General features: G+C 41.4%; 2 protein-coding genes across 9 annotated transcripts in view; one reads left to right on the top strand and one right to left on the bottom strand.

Moving 5' to 3' along the window:
• RPL34 (ribosomal protein L34) overlaps positions 1 to 17,513 on the bottom strand; it is a 466,563-nt gene that overhangs the window by 260,644 nt on the left and 188,406 nt on the right. The gene's annotated exons all lie outside the window — the stretch shown is intronic.
• The window catches only part of LEF1 (lymphoid enhancer binding factor 1), a 110,463-nt gene that overhangs the window by 91,626 nt on the left and 1,324 nt on the right, over positions 1 to 17,513 (top strand). For 6 of the 8 annotated variants that reach the window (XM_077933906.1, XM_028743215.2, XM_077933904.1 and 3 more), the window contains 2 exons: positions 1,028 to 1,135; positions 3,061 to 3,109. In XM_077933906.1, the coding sequence (XP_077790032.1) occupies positions 1,028 to 1,135; positions 3,061 to 3,109 (157 nt within the window). Of the gene's footprint in view, positions 1 to 1,027; positions 1,136 to 3,060; positions 3,110 to 4,160; positions 4,202 to 17,513 lie in introns of all 8 variants that reach the window. The other 2 variants (XM_028743213.2, XM_028743208.2) reach the window with 1 other exon arrangement.

Below are 17,513 nucleotides of genomic sequence, written 5' to 3'. Positions count from 1 at the left end.
TGCTTCTGACCATGCAAGGACATGAATGTAAACCAATGAGTAAGAGTAGCTGACTTTAAAAAGATTTATAACTAGGGTGACTTCTTACTCCAAGCCCCTATCTCCTGCTTCTGTGTCCCACCTGTCAACTGCTACCATTAATCTCACTTGCAGAAAGCAACTAGCAAGATAGACTGCTTTTACCTGTCTGTCTGTTCAGATGGTACCCACTTCATGGTCTCAAAACTTTGCAATGGCTTTTGAGTCTCTTACGTACCAAAACTAAATATATTCTAGGTTTCAGGCCATTTTTTGTTCTAATAGTAACTTCAGATCCTGTTGTCCAGATTTCTTTTTCTTTCCAAGTATCAGTTTAACATCTTTACAGTATGATGAAAAGAGAATTTTCCAAGTTGAATTGCCACGCTAGCATCACGGAAGTCAGTCCCCAAGCGGCGAGGCCTCTGCGCCACGCCGGTTTAGCGCAGGGATTGACCGAATGGGTGGCAGGGTTCGCAAGGTCCGCAGGCTGGATTAACGAGCCCTGTGGTCCATATCCGGCCCCCGAGCTTTAGTTTGCCGACCCCTGCCTAAGAACATTAGAAGAGCCCTGCTGGCTGAAGGGCCATCCAGTCAAAGCGTCCTCTTCTGCCAGTGGCCAACCAGATCTCTATGGGAAGCTCTCAGACAGGAGAAACACACAACAGCACTCTCTCTCCCCATGTGATTCTCAGCATCTAGTATTGAGAGGTATACTGCCCCTGACTTTGGAGGCAGAGCATAGTCATCGTGGTTGATAGTCTTCCATGGAGGTTGAGTCTATCTTGAAACACTATCACCGTGGGTACGCCAACAAAGTGGGTTAGAATTCATATGGATCTTACTACTTAAATAATCCTCTGTGTACAATATGGAGCTTCCCCTACCTTATCATTGAGCACTCTGTGTTTTCCCATGAACCAGAGAAATCAGAACTAATGCTGTCCTTTATTTTTAGCACGTCCTTGTACAAAAACGTAACATTCGTTCTTTCTCTCCTTATTTGCAGTGGCACGCATTGTCCCGTGAAGAACAAGCTAAATATTATGAACTAGCTCGGAAAGAAAGGCAGCTACACATGCAGCTCTACCCAGGCTGGTCTGCAAGGGACAACTACGTAAGCCGGTTATTTACACTTTCTTCAGCTAGCATTTGCAGTAGTTAAAAGTCTAGGTGAGGGTAGCAGCTGGGACATGAGATGCACCGTCGGCCTTGTGTTCACTTTGAATTAAGTGCCATTTATTCTCTTGCCTTTCTTTAGATTGCTTCTACATATCCCAAACTAATCTGGACTTGGCCATGGGTGTGTTCCTGGTCCAGCTTTATGCCATGTGACAAATAACATCAAAACGGCAATTAAGGGATAGATAGCTTTGCAAACATCTGGAGCACTGATCCACATATGTCCCCCACCTGATAACTCTTTTGACGCATGCTTATCACATGGTTAATAAAAACACAGACAATGAATCTCTTCTGAAGGTGGCTTGTTGGATTTTCCTGGAACTAATCTCAGCTGTATGTTTGTGCTTTGTGTTTAAGGCTTGTTTGTGTGTGGATTTTATTTTATTTTATTAAGTAGGTAGAATGGATGTGAACTAAATTTCACACCTTGATTTGAAAAGAACAGTCATCTTCAGCTGCAGACGTATTATAAATTAATTATTTAAAAAACTGTTTAGTCAGCGCTGCTTTAAAAAATTATACATATTTAATTATGAAAAAAATTAACAAGCTACACCGCTCATACCAAAACCCAATGATGATACTGTTAATGTCAAACATTTTGCCATTTACTCATTGAAACTTATCTGTCTGTATTAAAAAAAAATTCCATACCCATGATAGCCTAGAAACTATTTGTCTGGGAATTAGCTAAGATTGCGCCTTGATCGCTCCTAAATAAAGAATTCAAAGAGAAGCCTAATCCCAGACCTAGTTCTTACTTTGAAACACACATTCATAAAAAAAAACTTCAATCCTTTGTTTGCTACAGCCGTAATCCAGTATGCTTAGTTAATGATAGGTAAATAGACTTGCCCCTGAGTAAAACTCCATAAAAGAGCCACTGAGCTTCAGAGCACAGAGAATCTCTTTTGCCCAGAACCTACATTCACTTAATAAAACCTTTTGTCTGTTCTTAATTTAAATCTCTTCTGAAAGACTTGTTCTATCTTAATGAATTGTGTTAAAATGGGCAAGAGGAGGGTAGTATTGTAACCATGCAGCTACTAGGAGCTAAGAACATGTGCTGCAGAGTATAGATTGGTTATATTGAGAGTTTATGCTGAAAACATGTAATATCCAGTCCGACCTTTAAAATTGTGATCTCTTTCCATTTGGAAAATGCTTTGCTTTCTGTCAAACACCCAGACAAAAATGTTTTGAGGCAGTAATGAGTATTTGCAAGAGAACAGATTTATATGTTACTCTTTGTTGCAGAAATACATCATTTTGCAGCATTTCAAGTTACCACTCCTTATTACAGTTACATAGAGCTTTTGGCTTACAAATACAGGTCTACAACTTGAATCATGGCTTCAAATGTTGTTTTAGTCTATTACTAATTATAATATATGTAATTGGGGTCCGGTAGCATTTTTCTGAAACAAGTTTCAATGTGTACTTCCTGCAAGTATAATCATCTAGGATATTTTATTCTTTGAAATGACTTCTACTAAAAGAAGTACTCTTCACACTTAAACAACTGAGTAAGGTTTAAGGCACTTTGCAGAGCCTAGATCTCAGTTTTGAGGAGGATCTTTTTACACTACACTGAAACTCCTCTAAGTTTTTTGTACCTGAATATAGGCAAAACTGTCAGAAGAATAATCCTTGGGGGATCACATAAATATGGAGATATTGAATTTGCTTTGGCTGGAAAACCCCAGATGAATATAATAGTTAAAAATAACATGGAGATAATCAGAAATGGCTTTTGATGTGCTATCACCCTTTCAGAAATGTTAAGTATTTTGAAGGAAGGTGATTATATGATTGTAAAAAGTGTCTCCCCCCCCCCCACTTTTCTGCCTGATATAGGGAAAGAAAAAGAAGAGGAAGAGAGAAAAGCTACAAGAGTCTACTGCAGGTATGCTTTATGAGCAGAGCTTCATATTAAATATGTGTGCTACTTTAAAAATTCAGTACTTCCTTTCATGCATACTTCTGGTTCTATATATAGAATTCTTTGCACAAACACTTCTGTATCGAATAGTACATATTCTAATGGATACTACTGCTGTCTTTATTGCCTTTTCCTTCTACACTCAGTGGGGTGTCAAACTGTAGACTTGCTCTCATTTTGAGGGAATGTACGGAATCCAGCTCTGTACTGTGTTTCGACATTTGGAAGGGAAGCGTGGCCTTCCCTTTTCTTGGAGGTCAGTACAGGCAGAAAGCCTGGAGATCACTGCTAACACCTGCAAGTGCAGTTTACAATACTTTCCAAGTGCTCTTTGCCAGAGGTCTGCACAGAAAGAAGAAGCACCGTTTGTAGGACATCCAGCCTTCTTTGCTGCTTCTTTGTACAAGCTCATGCTCTGATGGCAATGGCAGCTGAAGTTTGTTTGCAGTAGCTGCAGAATTGCCACCACTAGCCCTACACATACAGGCATGGATGTTTTAAAAAGGAAGCAGCGGAGGGCTGTTTCCTTTGTTTCCAATCTGCATCCTGGTCTAGCTTCAACAAGTAGTAGCTGGGAGCCACTACTGGTTGAATCATAGTCCCTACTGACTCTACTGACCTCCAGAAGAAGGGGGGTGGGGAGGGAACAGGCAGCAACAGGTATCTTGGGTCTACACATTCCCGCACTGTGAAGATAACTGGTTGACTGATTTGGTATGGGGATGCTGCACTGTTTCATATATTCTCCTATAGTTCTCTAATGTAATTAAACATTTTAAAAAAAACAGGAGGAGCTGGTCTTTACAGCTGCCTGGTAGGTTGGCTCAAAGCATCAGTGAGGTCCTTTCACTTTTTTGTATATTAAATAAAACAAAATGGCTGGTATAAGAACCATGAAAGGCAGAGGAAATCAATCGGCAATCAATATCCTAGTAAAATACCTTTTATTTGGAGTGTGCAAAAAATAAAATAAATTCTTCAATGGAAATTTGTTAAAAGCAACAATCTTCTACAGGTGCAGCCCCACGAATGACAGCTGCCTACATCTGAAGCATGGTAAGAATATTTCTAAAGCCTTTCTGCTAAATTTATTATTATTATTATTATTATTATTTTAAAAATTGTCTCTCTCACTTTGACTCTTGAACTATATAGCACACGGCTTTTTAAAGTGCTTTCTCCTCAAATGAATGCTCTCACAATTGATGGTTTTTATACCGGCTGTGTATTTTTGCCCCAACTCTTTTTATTATTTAATTTGCATGAACCAAACTGATCATACCTCACTGACTAGCTGCAAGTCTGCCTGTAGGGCACAAAAATGATTTCACAAAGTCAGAGATGGGGAGCTTATGGCCCTCCAGATGCTGTTGGACTCTGACTCCCATCAGCCCCAGCTAGTGGGGTCATGGGAGTTGGAGTCCAGCATCTTCTGGGGACCCATAGGCTCCCTATCCCTGCATTAAGCAGTTGAACCATTTTGGCTGGCAGTGTACTGCACAAATCCTCATCAGAAGCGAGTTAGAATGGTTTCTAAGCACCCAAATTAATTTGCCATAATCAGTTACAAGTATATTGCAGGCTGGGCAGCAGAAGGGAGCACTGGTTTGACATTCTGATGTTCTGTTATGTTTGAACGTCATAGTTATGAATGCTATAAGGAAGTGGATCTTTATTTAATCTCTTTTGACTCCTATCTCCTATAAATGCATGTGTTAAATGTTGAGTGTGGTAAATACCGCAGTACTTACAAAGGGATTAAAGTTGCAGAGGTTAAGGAAGATATTGAAATTAATGCCAGTAATGGTTATGTGAAGACAGGAGTGCCTGGCGTGCTCTGGTCCATGGGGTCACGAAGAGTCGGACACGACTAAACGACTAAACAAACAAGCAATGGTTATGTAACTAAATGTCTGCTAAAAATGCAAAAGTTAAGTTTGCATTGCCACGATAGGCTTTTCTACTGCTTAGTTTACTAGCAAATGAGCTAATGTGTTGCATGGTGTGTTTGCAGAAATCTAGATATAAATTAGCTTTGATGCTATTGAATTTGGGATATGGTGTTAAGGGTTCAATAACATCACACAGAGTTTGTTTCTTTGCCTACCTCTAGAAAGCCCTCTGCTGGCTCATTTGCAAATGGATGCTTTATATCTGCTGCTCAGACTAATTTTATGAAAGGAAATGTAATGATGACGGAAACTGTAGCCTATCCTTAAGCAGTTTTGGAGGTTTTGTTTTGCTTCATTTTTTTTAATCCAAATGAACCTTTCTCTACTTTTTTCTGTGGTGGATTTGGAACTTAATGATCCTACAGCAAGCAGCTCATCTCAGATTTTTCACTGAAAGTTTGGATAATACAGAACAGGCTTCCTCAGACTCAGCCCTCCAGATGTTTTGAGACTACAATTCCCATCATCCCTGATCACTGGTCCTACTAACTAGGGATCATGGGAACTGGAGGGCCGAGTTAGAGGAAGCCTGATATAGAATGTAGTCGCACCAATTCCATGCATAGAAATCGCAAAACATGAGGTTGGAGTGAGTGATGGAATGAACGAATGAATAAAAGTCTTGTGTCTCAAGTTAAAGGCATGTCGTCTGGATCAGTTATCTTGAATACTGGGAACATCACATTTTCCCACCAAGCTATTGCTTTTGGGAGAATTAGATATCCTTAAATAGATAGGCTTCTCTGAGGATTCAATACAACAGATGACCGAACCACTGCTCATTTTTTGTGTGCTATAAATTGATCATCTAAAAAGCCTTGTGAGTTTAGGAACCAAATGAGACTCTAGCCGAAAGCACCCAGTGCTCAGGAAGAAAGGCATTAAATATCCTGGATAGCTCCTATGAGCTCCTTTCACTTGTCTTCCTGACCTGGTTGGGCTGCCAACACAACTCTCCTTACCCTTTCCTTCATTTCCTAGTGCTGTCCCTCTTCTTAATCCACACTCCTCTAAATCCCCAAATCTCTTGTGCAAAAAAAGTAGATATATGCAAATTGGCTTAATTTTCATAATCCTGTTGATAGAATTTTGGGGGGGGGGGGGTTGGCACTGTGTACACACAGCTGCTGCTATAGCTTGCCCTAAGCAGAGAGCAGGACCAAGAAGTATCCATCATAGGAAATGGGCTTCCAGCAAAACAAATGCAGATGATAAAAGCTTCCAACACACACAGCTGAATGTGACTTATTGTGGCGGAAAGCCTCTAACATGGCCGTTACTTAATAATTTCTCAGGGTGGTTTCACACTTGCCCCCCAAGTCCAGCTGTTGCATAATGTGATATACTTTAGTCATTGGAGTTTTATTAAGCTGTTTGTGGTGTGTGTTTGTTTGACTGTTTGTTTGCTGTTTTATGACCTGTAGTTACTAATATGACTTTAAATTATTAGTTACAAATATAAATAACTATTAGGAGGGGAAATGAAAATAAAACTGCCAGTTTTTTCATTATCCAGTTTTATGGCATGGGCACATTTTTAGCACTGTGTACAGTTCTGCTGCCCTTGTCTCAGAAAAGGGTAGTATTTTATTTTCATTTATTTTAAAACATCTGCATTGTGAAAACAAGAGAAATGTAGTTCCCACAGAATCCAAGAGAATCCAGTACAAGTAGTCAGTTGGTGTAAACCACCCAGGAACACTTGGGTAAACAAAAAGGTTTACAGCATGTGCCAAAAACACAAAATAGTTTCTGCATACCTTAATTTCTGGAGGCTGTTTAACATGATAGGTGCTAGTAAAGGCCCTACTCTGATTGGCTGCTAAGTGGACATGTGACCCCAACGGGGGGGGGCTTACCTAATGACCTTAGTGACTGAGGAAATCCCTATTGTAGAGTTGGGAATGGTGAAGAAAAAGTCAACCAAAATGATCACGGCTTGAATCTCTTTCCGATAAGGAAAGGCTAAAGTACCGTATTTTTTGCTCTATAAGACTCACTTTTTCCCTCCTAAAAAGTAAGGGGAAATGTGTGTGCGTCTTATGGAGCGAATGCAGGCTGCACAGCTATCCCAGAAGCCAGAACAGCAAGAGGGATTGCAGCTTTCGCTGCGCAGCGATCCCTCTTGCTGTTCTGGCTTCTGAGATTCAGAATTTTTTTTTTTCTTGTTTTCCTCCTCCAAAAACTAGGTGCGTCTTGTGGTCTTGTGCGTCTTATAGAGCAAAAAATACGGTATTTGGGACCTCTTAAACTGATGACTTCAACTGAGACTAGCATCACAATCCTATGCATGTTTATTCAGAAGTAAATCTCACCATGTCCTATAGGGCTTATTTGCACCAAGTATGTAGCCTGCTGAGGAGGGCATGATAGAGGCTGATATCATAAAACACCTGGATTTTTAGGCAATATTTTCAATGAGTGCAGTAATCACATATTGAAAATGACAGAACATTTTAGACAGCCCTTGGCCCACTTTGTAAAAATATGCCCTCCCATCAGATGTTGTAGTAGTATGCCATGAGTGAACTATGCCATGGATTATTATTTTTTAAAGAAATGCAATCCAATCTGCATTTCCATGTTCTGATTTGAACACTGGCACAGGAGTTGTGAACTAAGGAGGTTTGCTTCAAACTGTGGAATGAACCAAATCTATCCCATATCCCTAGTTCTTTACAGGAAAAACTTAACTGCTAAGCAAAATTTCTCTGATATGAGACCATATACTAAGTTATCCAGAGGCAACATAGAGAGGTAGAGAAATTATGTGGTTTATGTATTTGCCTGCTAATAACTATTGCTTTGAAATGTCTAAGGATATATAATAGAAAACGAAAAAGCCCATGTGCTAAATGGTGGGAATATGTAAACATGTCTGGCTAGCCATACCTTCAGTTGTGCAGCTCATAATGTCTTGCTGCAACACACATAGCTTCCCTAAACACTGAAATGTGTGTGTGTGTGTGTGTGTTTTTTTTGCTTTTACAGTGGTACCTCGGGTTAAGAACTTAATTCATTCTGGAGGTCTGTTCTTAACCTGAAACTGTTCTTAACCTGGGGTACACTTTAGCTATTGGGGCCTCCTGCTGCCACCACGCCGCCACCACTCAATTTCTGTTCTCATCCTGAAGCAAAGTTCTTAATCCGAGGTACTATTTCTGGGTTAGCGGAGTCTATAAACTGAAGCGTCTGTAGCCGGAGGTACCTCTGTATTGAAATAAAAATAATTAAGTAGCCCAATTGGTAAAAATTGGGTGATTATATTCATCTTGCATTCCCCTTTTAGAGTATGCCTTTTTTTGTCCTGTTTGCATTTCCTAATACTTATCAGCAGTAGCTTTCATTGTAAGTATGGATTTCAACTATGTGTAAGGGGGGGGGGGGAATCAGTCCTGACAAGTTCTCTAGAAAGCTATTGTATTTTTCCAGAACTGGGTGTGCTGTATCTTTACCTAGAAAACATGGCTCTTCCTTACCAGCTAGTATATACCCTAATTCCACTTCGTACTTGCGCAGGTGCCTTGATGGCCACCTATTGGCTGTTGTCTGTGATGTCTCCTCCCTTTCCTGTCTCTTTCCACATGTGAATTCACAGCAGAATTAACACTTCAGCCACACTTGAAGAAGTGTGCATGCACATGAAATCTCATACCAATAACAAACTTAGTTGGTCTCTAAGGTGCTACTGGAAGGTAGCCAACACGGCTACCTACCTGTAACTTCATTAATGATTATATATATGTTCTCATCCCCATGTACGATGCCCTCAATGACAATGGCTATTATTACTGTTCTGGTAAAGTAAGGCAAACAGAAAAAAATTCAAGCCAAAATAGTGCAGTAATCTTTATCTATGTAAAGACCTATAAGGCAGGTTCATATAATACTCTCTTAACAAAGGAAGGCAAGCACTCTGCTCTCCTTCCTTTATGTTTTCCCAGCGGCCACACACCCCTCTTCCTCTTTGACCCCACTACTTGCTAGCTGCTCTTAGAAGAAACCGCTGTCTTTATTGGCTGAAAGTGTCTCCCTGCCCCTGCTGTGCGGCTGTGATTTTTTCCTAAGCCGTTTCAAAGGGGAGACCAAGCCCATTTGTCTAATTAGGGAAAATTAGTCTGCCAGAGAGAACAAGACAGCCAGCCAGCTAAGAGTACAGTACTGAGCAAAGCCTCCCATCAAGACCATTTTGAAGATAACACCATGTTGTACTTTGATTTAGGCCCAGATTGCATATTACTTTTTCTCACACAAAGTGAAATTTAAACACATTGTGGCTGTCCTTCTACGGCAAATACATTTGATTGAAAAGCACTCTCTAGTGGCAAGAAGCTGGAATCATCAGCCCCATTATGATAAATTTGAGGATGCATTTAAATGAGGGAACAGTTGTGCAAAACCAAGACATCAAAATTTCACTGCATGGCAACCTTCTTTAAAGTGCTAACATGTGAAGAGTCAGAAGGGGATTTTGCTCTGAGTCTTCTAAGAAATTGACTGCCCCAGACTAATTATAATAATTTATAATAATTTATTATTTATACCCCGCCCATCTGGCTGGGCTTCCCCAGCCACTCTTTTAATTGTATATCTATAGAACAAGCCTTGAAAATCAGCCATGATGTGACAGGGGAAATGATGGGGAAGATTATGTCTCTAACTGTTGGAAGGGAAAAAAATATTGTGATTTTCAGTTAATTGTATGAAATCCAGTTTTAGACTTGTGGCTGATCTGCAATCGTGGTAAGATTGATTGATTGATTGATTGATTGATTGAGGTTTGGTGACACCTAAAGCTAGTAAATTAAAATTCTGCAGCTGTTATCTCAACTGTTGGGCATGAACAAAGGTGCAAGTCTATTTGTTGATAACTGTTTAGTGTATAATATGATGACATCGCCAGCTCAGTAAGATGTAGCAGCAAATGCATTCTGTGCAACTCCCACTGAGTAGAGCAAGGGCACACCAGACATACAGTCCAGCCTTCACTATCAAACTGTTAAGACTGCAGAGAGGTAACAACTTCAGTCTTCTTGATTTGTGTATAACAGGGTGACACCTGGTGGGAGAGAGGGAGAATGAAAGGCTTAATTGGACTTGCTTCTTTCCCAGTTAAGTGTTGCTGTTGCAAACATGTGTATTTCATGCTGTCATCCTAGAACAGCTTCACTTGGCCAAGTAAAAGGCTAATCTAGTCAGTCATGTGTGCCCAATCGAATGCATCTGGGAGTCTCACAAGGATGCCATAAGGCCGGGTGAATGAAGAACCTGTGGCTCTCCAATTGTTGTTCTCCAACCCTCATCAACCTCAGACAGCATAGCTAACAGTGAGGGATTGTGGGAGCTGTAACCCAACAACATCTGGAAGACCAGTTCCTGATTCCTTGCATAAGGCAACAACCCTCCATTGTTGAACTCTTGAGTCTGGTACCTGGTAGCAAAAACTATTGTGTTAGCTTTTCCCAGTCTGGGGGGCCAGCAAAAATTGTTAAGACTACAACTCCCCTCCCACCATCCCTGAACCACAGGCCATGCTGGCTAGGAAAGGGGCTGGCTAGGAATGGGAGCTGGAATGAAAAACATTTGAAGGACACCAGATTGGGAAACGCAGCACTATGGACATGAGAGCTCTCTTTTGCTGTTATGGCTTACAGTTGACTGTGGTTTTGTCTAACCCATCTTGTGGCACAAATGTCCAGTGACAAAGACAAGGGAATTGTAGTATCCACGGCTAGTGCTGAATCTGGATTTTCCTCTTTGACAGTGCAGATGAATGAAGAATTGATTGGTCTCAGATAAAAAATGGCTTTTGCAGCACCTGCTATTACTATGAGAGCTGTATGAACCCAGTTGCTTTCCAGTTGTCCAGACCTCAGTTTAACAAGACAGATGAACTCTAGGCTATTTCTGGTTCAGCCGCCTATAATGTCATCATGATCACATTACTTTTATCTCCGACCCGGAAATAACTGTGGTCAGAGCCCATGTAAACAGACCCGTTCAAACTGACTTCCATGGGAATATCATGTTTCACAGACCCTTCAAAGACTGTCTGTTGGAAATTATATTTAAGCCAAATTTCCAGATCTTAGGCAGTATCTTTCCACCTCTCCCCGGTCTCTGACTGCCTTGCAGATTTAGGGCCAAATATGTACACTTTTAAAATAATTGCATAATCTAAAACTCCATTGACAATGGCTTCAGATGAATAGAGGTGGGGATGGAATTTGGGGCAATAGTGTTTTACAGTGTGGTTCTAATCCTTCCTAGAGGGTAGATTTGATTATCATATTTTTTAAAAAAAATTCTTTACCGCTTAATATATTTGAAGTATCTATAAGTGGTGTATAAAAAAGGACCAAGAACAGACAACTTGAACAAAATGTTACAAAGTAGAGTTACATATAAAAATGTTACACTAAAACAAAGTTACTAATACGCGCACGCGCACGCACGCGCGCACACACAACATCAATTCGTTTTCCTTCTGACACTCCCTCCCTCCAGGTTCACACTCAGGGTCCAAACAAACACCCAGCTCACCCACAAAAGTCACACAACAAGAAGAATTCCTGGAAACAGCAGGCATCACCCTAGTGCCTCAATCTAGACTTGCTTTTTATGGTCAGGCCCAAGGTGGGTGGTACTTCCTCAGGCTGCCCATGGCTGTGTCCCATTCAGCTGCACACTCCACACCCAGTGCCAGGTGAGTTTTCCAAGGGGCCCAAAGGATGGGAAAAGACACCCCCCCTCCACTCACAGCTCTTTCTTTATTCTCTGTCCTGGCCTCCTACTCTTTCAGCTTCTAGGTACTGGAAGGTTGTGCTGGTGGAATTATGCTTTTGACAACCAGGACTTTAGCTTATGTGTCCTGCAAGGTTCTCTCTTTCTCCTGTGCCCCTCCAAACCATTTAAAATATGCACAAAGCCACTGGACATGTTCATCTGGCAATTTGGGGTATGGTGCCATCGGTATGCTGACACCAATACTCTCCATCATGTCTGCGAAGGTCATGATTGGGTATTTGAAGTCATTGAAGGATTGGATGTGGGCTAAGAAACTGAAACTTAACCTAGACAAGAAGTACATGGTGTAGCGACATAGGTTCAACCCAATTTGACAACGTTGCACTACCCTTAAAAGAATCAGTTGTTCAGTTTCAGAGTGCTTCTAGCTCCCATTTTGCTCCTGGTTTTTCAGGCGCTGACTTTGACCAGGGGTGCTTTTGTACGGCTTTGGCTGGTGTACTAACTACACCTGTTCCTGGATAAGGCAGACCAGGCCACAGTTGTGCATGATTTGGTTACATCCTGTTTAGACCACTGTAGGACTCTCTGTGTTAAGGTTGCCTTTAAAAAGTATTTGGAAACTACAGCTGGTGCAAAATGGTGCAGCCAGTTGTGTGACCAGAGTCATTTCTTTAGAGCGTAAGACTCCATTGTTGTGCAAGATTCACTAGCTTCTAGTCTGTTTTCAGCTAAACTCAAAATATTGGCAATTACCTTTAAACCCTAAACTGCTTGGATCCAGGTCACCTGAAAGGCTGCCTCCTCCAATGTGGCCTTGCTTTCTCACCTCATCAATGGAAACCCGCCATTACATCCTGCTGCCATCAGAGTTGCAGCTGATTAGGACGCCCAAGAGGATGTGGAACTCCCTGCCCCAAGATATCCACTCCCTGCCCTCTTGGTAATGGTTTCAGGCACCATTTATAATCACCTTAACTTAAGCAGGTTGATTTTGTGTTATTTCCCTTATTAGATTGCTCTTTATATGGCACAATGACTATAGTTTAGCTGGTTTAACATTTTTCACATGATAGGTTTTAGATGTGAGCTGCCCTGGGTGCTCTAGAAATAGAGTGGAAAGTGGAAAGATGTATTTGAAGGAGAGTCATACATAAAACCTTAAAGTGAAACTTTTCCCTTTTTCAAAGTCTAATTACCGTTTTTTTCGCTCTATAACATGCACCCAACCATAACAGGCATGTAGTTTTTAGAGGAGGAAAATCCATAGGCATGCCACCCGTAGGCATTCCCTCCATAACACGCACAGACATTTCCCCTTACTTTCTAGGAGGAAAAAAGTGAGTGTTATGGTGCAAAAAATATGGTAATTTTTGAACCGGTTTATTTGCAGTTATTTATTGAAATGGATTGAAGCCCATGTTTCTCACGGGCGATGGGGTTGCACTGCTTGAGATATTGCTTCTCTCTAAAATCTGCCATGAGAAGATAAAGCACTGCAAGTGTCACTATTGCCTCTCCCCCAATTACTGATCATTATTGGTAAAAGAATCCTGATACACAAATCACTGATCATAATGTCAACTGGATGTATCAAATCAGATGGGGCAAGGAAGGTAAATGCCATTTCCTGTTGATGATAACCTAGGATTGCCAACAATGGATGAATCCTTTGCCTTTTAAATTAACTAAGTAAACTGCATATGAATATATATTTATCTAATTAAAATAATAATTCTGGTACACTATTATAAAGAAAATATTAGAAGATTAGCACCTGTATTGAGGTTATATTAATGTACAGTTTAATTAATTAATTAATCAAATTTAATTGGTTGGCTGCCCTAGATTACAATCAGCAGGAAATGGCATCTGCCTGCCTTAGATTTATAGTCTTCCCCCATCCTGAAGCCTTGATTTGATACAACCAGTGTGTCCTTAAATTGCACCCCAGACTGATTAATATCAAATAGCCAGAAGTTTAGTTGGTCAATCTACTGATTTATAAAACTTGCAGCCCTGACAGAATGACACAAGGGAGTTAGTGATTCCTTGACATTGCACCCTATTAAATTAGTGAGCTTGGGTTTAGATCATCAGGGTTTAAGAACTGTGGGATGGAACTGATAACTGAACTCAGAGGGGTGCAATAAAAATGATTATGACTTAGGAATGCATGACAAATGAGGAAATGTTGGAAGGCGATGGTCAGATGTTGCTTAGATTGGGGGGGGGGGCAGAGATTATGGAATGTAGCTTTTCTCAGATATTTTAAAGCGTGGGCACTGATCACTGGACCAGTTAAGGAAATGCCAATAGGAAGCTTGTTTAGGATGCAACCAAGTATACTATAGAGCTTAACTATAAAGTGTTGTAGAAAGGAACAAAACACCTAGAGGAATGAAAGGGTACCCTCTAAGCAGCTCTGGAGTAAAAGGGCTGTCATTTCTCTGTGGTTTTAATCATGAGGTTGCTGTCATGGCAGAACTTGGGTTTGATTCACTTTCCTGTCCCTTTTAAGCTCCGACTCACCCATAAACGTTAGCCTGAAAACATATTTATTCATGAGCAAATCCAACTGAAATAACGAAAAAACGTACTCCTATGTAAATGTCTCTCTGCTCGCTCACACACCCCTTTTAAAAATGCAGTGCAAAAAAGGCAAGACCTTGTTGGGTACTTTTTTGTGGGGGGAGAGAATTAAATTTCAGCCTCTGATCTCTGCATGTCGCAGGTCTCAAATTATGCACCCTTTCTGGCTGCCAAAATTTCAGTGTTATCTTTTAACAGTGGACCGTTTTCTTCCCCCTTTCTGCCCAACTTTTATATCTGAGGAACGGTTTCCTTCATTTCTCTGCAGTCAGTTCTCTGCACTACACCATAACCCAGCATACTGGGATCTCGTTGTGGCTTGGGCTCAAGGCTTCACATATGCTAAAATGTGACTCGCAGCGCTTTGCTTTGAAGCCTAACCACAGCCAGGGAGCTGTAATTGCCGTCTTTGATTGCGCCGACTTCACTTGCGGCTTGGACTTTGCTTGGGCATGCCTGCTTGGCGAGACTTCAGCTGCAGCCCTCCAGTGAAGCCTTAGATGTGGGAAGTCTTCAGTCTCTGTAGCACATACCTGTGGTTTCTTGAAAAGAATCCTGGCTTGACCTGTTTTATATCTGTAAGGCAACACCATAGCTGTTCCTTTAAGGCTCCAATCAACTTATTGGCAGGGAATGGAAGCCGCTTCCCCTTTGTAGCTCAGGCTTGCAGGAGTTTGGATGTTTATTAATATTTATTGCTATAGGTATTTAGAGCCGGCGAAGGACTTTTAGTTCACGGACTTCAGCAGAGCTACTGAATTGATTCACTATATGATTTCTTGGCAAATGTGTCAGCACGGACAAACGCACGAACCAAAATCAGAGGCAGAAAATCTTGAACTCTGGGTAGCCTCCAGGGAAATTTTAACTATTGTTATTTGCAGACCCCCTCCACTTTGGGGGAGGGGGTGGTCCGGTGCAGGAAAGAGGTAGGAGGTTGTTAAGAAAGTGCAACTGTGGCAGTTTGAAGGAAAATAATGGCAATTAAAAAGGTCCGCTATCGTGAAGGAGGCGGCCAGAGCAAGGCCACGCACATTATTTTAACCTCCTCACTTCAAAGGAGGTCTGCTGGTAAGAGGAGGAAAAGCGGGAACCATCTCAACAGAAGGGCATTTCATTTCCTTCAGCAAGGAGTGCATTCCTGGCTGGTAACGGGGAATAACTCTGAATTGCAGTGTTTGTATCGGGCTCTGTGAACTGCTGGCCTGGCGCCTCAAGGCCGCTCCTCAACAGGAAACACAATGTTTTAATGTAAGACTGAGAGGAAAACCTTCCCAGGAAGAGCAACCTGGACCAAACCTTTGAAAATCTGGGATGAAAAGGCCCAAAGTAAATATAAATCAGCAGGGTGGCGCTCTCTTGCTCTTGCTCTCTCTCTTGCCAGTGTTCCTCTGCTGTTTGCTTTGCCTCTCTCCTTTGTGCTCCCTGGAAAACCAAAGCCCTTGTCACATGGCTCTTTTGATCCCCATGTTTTCTGGAGCAGTTTTCTGAGACAGGAAGCTGAGGCAGTTTTTTGGTTTTGGTTTTTAATTTGGGGAGTTTTATGAGGAAATGGGAAGTAGGTTAGTCAGTTACAGACCACCTCCACTGAAAGCAGCACTTTCCCAGAAAGCACTTGACTTTGCTGTTTAAAGACGTCAGGAAGATTTAACAAACAGTAACGTAAAATCAGGGTCCTAGCAGGTGCACGTCATATGAGCAACTACAGGAAAAAGGAAACTATACACTGTAATCTTAAACGCTGTGCAACAGTCTTTGTGTTTCTATAGCAGTTTTATTCATGAAGCATTTTTGGTTCATTCCTCCCCTCGCTCATACGTACATGTGATCACACTTGATTGTCAGGCAGGTGCCACATATGTTGATGGGCAAAATAAAAAATATATGATTAGCGCTGTGGAAAGACGGTCAGTGCAACCTTCTGTGCACTTAAATAACCTGGAGAACAAATACAGGTGTTCATGTGAATCTACGTACTGCTTGTTGAATGTCCATGCTTAAGTTCTGATAAAGGTGTGCTAAAATTGTGACGTTTCCTGTTAAATTTAATCGGCCAGGCACACAGATCTGACACTAGGTTTTTTTTCTTTCTGAAAAATGGAGTCAACCCCTCAAAATGCAACCGTAGCATTAGTCAACAGCTGGATAAACCATGTAGCAACATCACCATGCCTCATGCCTAAGTAGTAAGACAGGCATCCCCAAACTCAGCCCTCCAGATATTTTGGGACTACAACTCCCATCATCCATAGCTAACAGGACTTGTGATCAGGGATGATGGGAACTGTAGTCCCAAAACATCTGGAGGGCTGAGTTTGGGGGTTCCTGTAGTAAGGGAATATTCTGTATCAACCCATTATTGGAGGCTAATATGAAAAATTGCCAGCCATCCATAAACCTGGCTTGATATATTTGCCCTAAGCACTCCAGGTTCTCCCTAGGGCTGTATTGTTTTTTAAAGCAACAACAACAATAGCCTGAGGCTCTGTAAGCGAGAAGCACTGTACAAAGAGCAACAGCGCAGAGTGTAGGCTTTTTACTATGACGCTAAGGAATCCTCTCTTCCCCGTAGCATTATTGTGTTGCTGTCGTTACACAAAGTCTGCGGGACCTGTTGTTTCAAGCTAGCTTTTGACTGCAGTCCTTCTGTGGGTGCTTGATCTTAATCGTTGGCTATTGTTAGCAATGACTTTGTTTTGCAACCACTGTGAACAATGGAAAAAACAGTATAATGTATTTCAGTTAGTGTGCTTATAAAATCCTAGTCTGGCCTTCAAACTACATTCACAGAGTATGTGAAGGAAAAGCAGAATCACACCTGTTGGCCCCCATCCCTGGTCATGTGTGAAAGGAACTATCCATGTGTTTACCTGTACAATTGTGTATTTTATATGCACACACACAAGTACCAAGCACTGCGTGATCCCAGTCACACACATATATAAGCAACATGGGCACAGCTGTGTTCTATTCTTGTGCATGTGGACATAGCTGTCAAATTTCCCTTAAAAAAAAGGGAAACTGACAGCTATGCATGTGGAAGTCAGGTAGGGACCCTGAGGTTCCATGCCCCTACT

This window comes from Podarcis muralis, chromosome 9, assembly GCF_964188315.1.
Source record: "Podarcis muralis chromosome 9, rPodMur119.hap1.1, whole genome shotgun sequence".
Taxonomy (NCBI): Eukaryota; Metazoa; Chordata; class Lepidosauria; order Squamata; family Lacertidae; genus Podarcis; species Podarcis muralis.
The sequence above is the reverse complement of the archived record's forward strand: the minus strand, read 5'-3'. Positions and strand labels throughout refer to the sequence as shown.